Genomic DNA, 7,580 nt, shown 5'->3' on the forward strand with positions numbered 1-7,580 from the left:
GTCTTTGCAGATAGGCTGCGTTGGACCACTCCTTCAGTGCTTAGCCAGGCCATTTACAACTCTGCCTTAGCCTTCATTTTCTGCTTGTGCAGAGCCCAGAGATCAGTCAGAGTTGAAATCTTAGAGTCTTCTTAGATCTTTTCTGAACATGCATCCATCCCTGGGCATGCTCTTGATTTTTTAGATTTACCAGTATATGTGGAAGTTTTTCAAAGCCCTATTCTCCCACATGTCTCCTTCCTCAGCTTCTTCCCTCACAGGCTTTTCAGTCTGTCTGCTGCTTGTTCTATCTGTTATCCTTGTCTCAGGTGGAATCATCATGGCTGCTTATGAGCTGGAGAATGGAGGAATGGTAGGTGGGTAAATTAAAATACCATAATTCTCTTACTGAAATTCAGCAGCTTCTTTCTTAATTATTCCCCTGGTTGTTGCAAGTCTTTAAAATTATATTATATTTAGTATTAAATTATATTTTCAAGTTTTGAAGAAGTTGACTCTGAGAGCTTTCTTCAAGCTTAATTACTCCTTTATTTGAGGGTATTTTGGCGTTCCCTACTCCACCATTTTTGGTGCTGTGCAAAGTTTTAAATTGTAATTAGCGAGAGTAGTAGGGTAGAATTTACTTATTCTATGTTCTCCAGGACTAAAAGTTCCAGGAGCTATTTTTCAAATGAAGAATAGTTGTTCAATAGTTGTTGACAGAAGAAGGAATCCCCATACTCCAAGACCCTACAGGTTTGCAGAGCGATTCTCCTCTTGGGGCTTTCCAGAGCTCCATGTAGAATCCCTATTTGCTATGAACTCTTCCAATACCATTGGATCTACTTAGTCATACGGCTTGGTTGGCAGAAAAGTTTGCACTGCTGTCTGGAAGAGCTTGGACATGCTGAAGAAACTTTACTGGAAGATTTATGGACTGTCCAGTAAATGGATCAGAACAGCACACCTCAAAAATTCAGAGGCCCATTGTGTCTCTTTCTTCATGATAGTTAGTGCAAGGTTTAAATGTGTCTCACTTTAGGAGGGATATTCTGGCATAACTTATACCAGAGAACCCTTAGAAATGTTATCAGTATTGCAGGGCCCTAGAATTTCACAGGGTTTACCACCCTTTCTCTGGCATGCATCTAACTTACTAAGGTACCTAGAGTGCTTGCTATTTGCTGCTCACCAGGTTTAATCAGCATAATGCCATTAATATAATGAGCCAGCATGATATCTGTGGGGTATCAAAATAATACAAGTTTCTCCAGCTTATATTATGGCTGAGAGCAAGGGAGTTTATATAGCCCTGAGACATGACATTAAAGGTAGACAAATGGAGAAAGGACATTCCAAATCACATGCATTGAAAATAGCCTTATACAAGTATATTTGAATGACATGGTACAAGTTACTGTCGTCAAAGGGACTCAAGACCAAGATGAGGGTTGGACTCTTTAAGATCCCGTGCAACCTGAGATTTTATACATTTCAGATACCAGGACTGAGTGCACAATTGGTGATACTGGGAGTTCAGGGGGAAGTAAAATTGACCTGGGCCAGAAGTACTCAGGAAACTTCCTGAAGATGAGATTTATATGAGTCATTTATGGATGAGTAAGGAAAGTGGAAGAAGAGGGCATTCTAAATGGAACAGCCCATGCAAAGACCTAAGGAGTCAGGAATGACCAGAGTAGATGAATCTTGTCAGGAGTTGGGGAAATTGGGTGGGCTTGCTGTGGTGTTTCTATTGTTCTGAGAGCTCTAAGAAGGAACCTCCATTAGTTCCAAAAGGTGATTCTCAGATGTCCCTTCTAATGACCCCAAAGCAATTTTCCTAACAAGCTCCCAAGAAACACAATCAGCATCTCTGGCTGACAATTTCATCTCTGTCTCTAGAAAATCAAGGCCCACCTTTCCCCAGGGCTTTTCCCCTTAGAGGCTGTGGCCTTCAGGCAGGAAACCTGGCACTAGAGACCCTTCCCTTTTCACAGTTCCACATCACTCTTAGAACTCATATTTCTTTAATGCTTGGGGAATGCTAAGAGCTCTCTAGGCTGGCAATTCCCCTGAATTTATCTTCCGGAGAAAGTTGCTAATGAGCAAACACACCCTTAGCACTTGCTAGTGTTTAGTAACATTTATGATCCTTGATTTACAAATAAAACTTTTTTTTCTAAGCAAAGATGTTCCTTAGTTTACAAGTAATTTTTTTTTCTAAGCAGCTGAGACAAAATAGTGTATTTTATTAATTGAATCTGACTAGAAAGATACATAAACTGTACATTATTTAACAGGTTCATCTTACGCCACCTTTTGCAAAACAGTTTAATATTTGCCTGAAACAGAAGTGATAGAAATTTGGTTTTCTTTGACAACACTAGAATACTTGAGTTCCCTGTTAATATGACAACTAGTGTTGCTGATAGTGGATCTAAAGCTCATTCCCCTTCTTTAATTTGTTCCTTCTTATTGTTAAGCACTGACTTGGAATCCATGCTGTGGACAATGCAAATTGACATGTGTTTCGTGTTTACAATCAAATCCAACTGACCAGTTGAAATGGGTCTTTTCATATATGACAGATGAGAGCGTAAACTGATGTAAGTCTTCTGTGAAGCCATTTTGTAACAGCTACCAAAAGCCTCAAAAATTCTTCTACCTTTTAATCTGGTAACTCCCTTTCTGTGAATTTACTCTTAGAATCTATTTGATCCACCTCTGGCCCTTCAAAGCCAGTCAGCTTACCTACATGCTACTTAAAAGTCAGTTACATTAAATAAACCTTGTTCTAGAAAATTTCATTGGGTCTTTCTACTATCACCTGATAGTTACTCTTACTCCATCTTCTGGCCCTTAGGTTTCGGGGTCAGAACTATTCTGACAGTAAGGACTTATTCTGACTAGTTGGTTTTTAGTAACCAGTTCAGATTCTTGCTTCGATTTATTAACTCAACTTATTGGATTTCGCTTACCCCACAGCTCTCAGATTTACTTCCACATCTGCCGCGACATTGGGAGAAAGTTATCTGTTATCATGAAATATTAATGTTCCACCTTATTCGTCTTCATTCACCACAATAGTAAGAAAAGGGTATTTGAACATTGAAACACAGGAAACAACTGTTCCTCGTAGAGTTAAACAACTTAGAGTTATTGTCAATAGTTAAAAATTATAAACAATCCAAATTTCCAGTAATATGGGACAAATAAAGTAAATTATGGTGTCATAGCTGTATGAGATATTAAATTAAAATTATATTTATAAAGAGCTTATTATAATATGGAAAAATTTCATAAGAATGTAAACTCTATGAGGGCAGGGATTTTTTTTTTTTTTTTTAAATCTGTTTTGTCCACTGTTGTTTTCCTGGTGCTTAGAACAGTACCTGACATATAGTTGACACTAAATAGATATTTATTGAAAAAAAGAATGAACTTAAGTGTAAAAGGTAGGACATTAAGTTGGATACACAAAATGACCATAAGTATGTAAACCAAAAAATCTACAGAAAAATGTTAACAGGGGTTGCCTTTGGTTGATGAGATATCCATTTTTTAAAAAATCTTTTTTCTACCCTCTGTGTTTTCCAAAATGCCCATGTAAATATATATTAAATGGAAGTTTTATATTTCCCAAAGTTTAGTGTGGCAGGTAGAGTCAAGTAAGACCGTTAAATCAATATCCGTACTCCCTTAACCTCAACTCATCTAATCAGGTTGCTTGTTTAACACTTACATAAGGGCTGGATGGAAATAACTGAGATCATCTAATAGGATTTCTGTAAGTCCACTAGGAGCCCTGCTTTCATAGTAGTTAAGCACTCAGCTGCTAACCAAAAGGTCAGTGATTTGAACCCACCAGCCGTGTTCTGAGGGTGAAAGATGTGGCGATCTACTTCTGTAAAGATTTACAGCCTTGGAAACCCTATAGGGCTGTCCTACTCTGTCATATAGGGTTGCTATGAGTCAGAATTGACTCTACAGCAGTGAGTTTGATTTGGGATCTGTAAGTCCACTGGCAAAACTGGATTATGTAGAGCCATCCATCTTCATTGGTTCATTGTGTCTCACTAATTTTGGTGTGTGTGTGTATGTGTGTGTACACATGCGCATGTGTGTTGAAAGTACGGCTCTCTCGAGATGCAATGAGTTGCCACCATGAATATCCAGCCAATATCCTCTGACCTCACAATAAACCCGATATTAACATTTGAAGTTGGCAAACATAAGGTACAATAAATAATTTAATGAACATTTTCTAAAAGTGTTTATTTTTTAAGGCAAAAGTCCTCTAATGATAATTTATATAATTATTTAAAGTCTTAAGGCCTGTTCCCATTTGATCCTAAACAGAATTTTATGATATAGGCAGAATGAGATGTGGTTATTTGTATTTTACAGATGAGAGACTAAATTCCAGAGAGATTGGGTGGTTTTTCCAAGGTCTCAACAAATTTAGTTCAGATTAAGTTCCAGGGCTCTTCCCACTGCTCGCATGGTCTCTCTGGTGGCAGAATAAATTTAAGGATAAGTCCACCATATAAGCTGAGACACTCTTCCTGTAAATAGAAGTCTAAGTTGCTGGAAACCACAGTTGGGGTAAGCACAATTGAAAGAGAAGAGCCCAAAAAGTGAAGATCTGAAAGAAGATTTGGGGATATTGCAGACCAGGGGTGGGGTGGGGCTGGGAAAAATCACATAACATTTATTGAGAAGTTAACATTTCACTGCACAATGCTATTCGCTTAGGCTACAGGATGCTGGTGAGGAGATCTAAAGTACCCAATAAAGCTCTGAACTTCAAGAATCTAACCCTGTAGTTGTGACTTAGAGTAATAATAATAATTCTAAGTGTTTTCAATTCCTCTATAATATCCTAGCCATTATCTCTGTTGGGTACTTGAGATGTGGCATAGTATAATGGGTAAGAGCTGGGTCTCTAGAACTATACTACCTTTGTTCAAGCCTCAGCTGTGTTTTCTAGATGGATGGCATCTGGCAATTTAATCTTTTCATGCTTCAGTTTCTTCACTTGTACAAAAGGAATAATAATATCCACCCCCTCATGTTGTTATGGCAGTGACTGTCATATGGAAAGAGCTCAATAAAGTTAGTTATTATTATTTAGGCACCATGAATATCATAAAATACATTTTACAGGCATGGAAATTAAATCCCGGAGAGTTTACTTTTCCAAGGCCACAGCAGGTCAATATTGGATTTAAGCCTGGAACACAGTTCCCTCTGAGTCCTTTCCTAATGTTTTCATTGGCAAATTAATGTGAAAGTGGTTATTTCTAGGTACCTCCCTCATCCTGGGCTCTTCACTCAGTCCAGAGACTGAAGTGAAAGTGTGGAAGTGTAGACAGGAGACCAGAGGAATTGCAGACAGTCCTACTCCATGATCTACTGAGTACCCTCGGTCATTCCAATTAACCTGAGGAAAGCCCTCTTCACATTATTGTTTCTAAGGCTGTAGATGATGGGGTTAAGAAAGGCAGAGATGACATTATAGAACAGAGCCAACTTCTTGTCATCCTCTGGGAAGGCCTTGGAGCCAGGCCTCACATACATGACCATGCAGGGAATATAAAACATGGTGACCACAGTGATGTGTGAGGCACAGGTAGAGAAGGCCTTGATTTGCCCCTGGGTGGAACGAATCCTCAGAATAGCCATGAAGATGCGAATATATGAGGCCAGGATGAGGGCTAATGGGATCAAGAGCAAGATGAAACCCAAGATAAAGTCCACTTGGTCATTGAGAGATGTGTCTGCACAAGCCAACTTCAAGACAGCAGGGATTTCACAAAAGAAGTGGTTGATCTCATTGCGGCCACAGTAGGGAAGATTCGTTGCAAAGACCGTGTAGACGAGAGCACAGGTGATACCACAAAGGGCAGAGCTGACTGCCAGGAGTATACACAGGGTTTGGCTCATCTGAACTCCACAGTAGAGTGGATAGCATATGGCAACATATCTGCCATAGGCCATGGCTGGAAAAATCCAGGTCTCAGTGATGCCCAAGGTCAGGAAAAAGTACATCTGGACCACACACCCAATGTAGGAGATAGTTTTGTTCTTGCTTACTAGATGGACCAACATCTGGGGCACTGTGGTAGTAGCATAGCTGAGATCCAATAGAGAGAGGATGCTGAGAAAGAAGTACGTGGGGGTGTGGAGGCGAACATCTACTCTGATCAGGGTAACAATGAACCCATTGCCTAGGACTGTAAATAAGTAGAGGAAGAGGAAGATGAAGAAAAGGATCCAGTTGGTTCTGGGATTTCTGGAGAAGCCCAGGAGGATAAACTCAGTAACAGAGCTATGATTTCTCCAGCCTCGGCTTTGCATGGCCTTCCTTCTGAGGATAGAAGAGAACATATTCCTGACTCCTTTGCAGTCTTAATGAAAGAATGTGGGACCCACAGATGCAAGGCATCTCAGGGCTTAGTCAATCAACTAAGCTACCCACCCCCAAACCCAGAGAACAGCCTATCCAAATTGGCTAGCATAGCTCTAGCACTAGGTAGGTATTCTATAAATATTGTTGGTTTATCTAACTAACTAAACAAAAACCAAAACCAAGCCCACTATACGCCGAGTAGATTCCAACTCATAGTGACTGTATAGGACAGAGTGGAGCTGTCCCATAGGGTTTCCAAGGCTGTAATCTTTACTGAAGCAGATTGCCACATCTTTCTCCCGCAGAGCAGCTGGTGGGTTCGAACCACCAAACTTTTGGTTATCAGCTGAGCGCTTAACCACAGTGCCACTAGGTCTCCTTTTTTAACTGACTAGGCCTGAAAGAATTCCAAGGGCCCTGTGGAAGGAATTCTATGGCAGAAAAGAAGAAGCCATATTTTGAAGAACACGTAAACACACACAATACAGCATACAATCACAGCATAAACCAGCCAAAGTAAGGAAGCTAGGAAAATACAAAATGTATTATAGTGAACTAAAAAGTTCTAGAGTTGTCTGTAGTTCTTAAAATCATTCTTTCAACTATCAAGACTAATAAATTCTGCAGTGATAGTGTAAGTGTAAAACAAACAAGAAAAAAATGTAGCTTCTCTTTGTCTTCTTCCTTTCTGATGCTATAACTTTGAAAACCAATACATAATACATCTTCATGAAAAAAAGAAAATTTAAATAAACTTGTTTCAGAAAGAGGAGAGAAATCTTTCCTCTAAAACCTTTATCTTCCTCACTGCCACCTTCCCAGCCTTACCCACAGTAGTTACAATTTTAAAGAATGAGTCGACATCTAAAGATGGCCCACAGAAACTCAGGTGTTGAAACCTAGAGAAAACTTCTGTGCTCCTGATATTTCTGAAAAAGATGAGACATATCAACCTAAGAAATAGCTGCTTGTATATCCGGAAGATTTTCTTAGGAACTAGTAAGGAATCCTCCACAGCCATGGTGTTCACAGGACAGCAGAGCGGTCGGTGGGCAGGAATGAATCTTCAGTTTGATCCAGACTCAATCCTTGATCCTGTGTTGGCAGACCTGGACAACAGAACATGTTATTGACCAATTTTTTTCTCTTAATGCCTTTGCTAGCCCAACAGAATGCTAACATCTGTATA

The 7,580-nt window shown here is 39.6% G+C and overlaps 1 protein-coding gene across 1 annotated transcript; it reads right to left on the bottom strand.

Moving 5' to 3' along the window:
- Positions 1 to 5,391: 5,391 nt before the first annotated feature.
- On the bottom strand, positions 5,392 to 7,313 carry LOC100666195 (olfactory receptor 2A5-like). The gene has a single exon (XM_003415541.2). It carries the CDS (start codon positions 6,367 to 6,369, stop codon positions 5,392 to 5,394), a length of 978 nt encoding a protein of 325 aa, XP_003415589.2. The 5' UTR covers positions 6,370 to 7,313.
- Positions 7,314 to 7,580: the final 267 nt, after the last annotated feature.

Source organism: Loxodonta africana, chromosome 3, assembly GCF_030014295.1.
Source record: "Loxodonta africana isolate mLoxAfr1 chromosome 3, mLoxAfr1.hap2, whole genome shotgun sequence".
Lineage (NCBI taxonomy): Eukaryota > Metazoa > Chordata > Mammalia > Proboscidea > Elephantidae > Loxodonta > Loxodonta africana.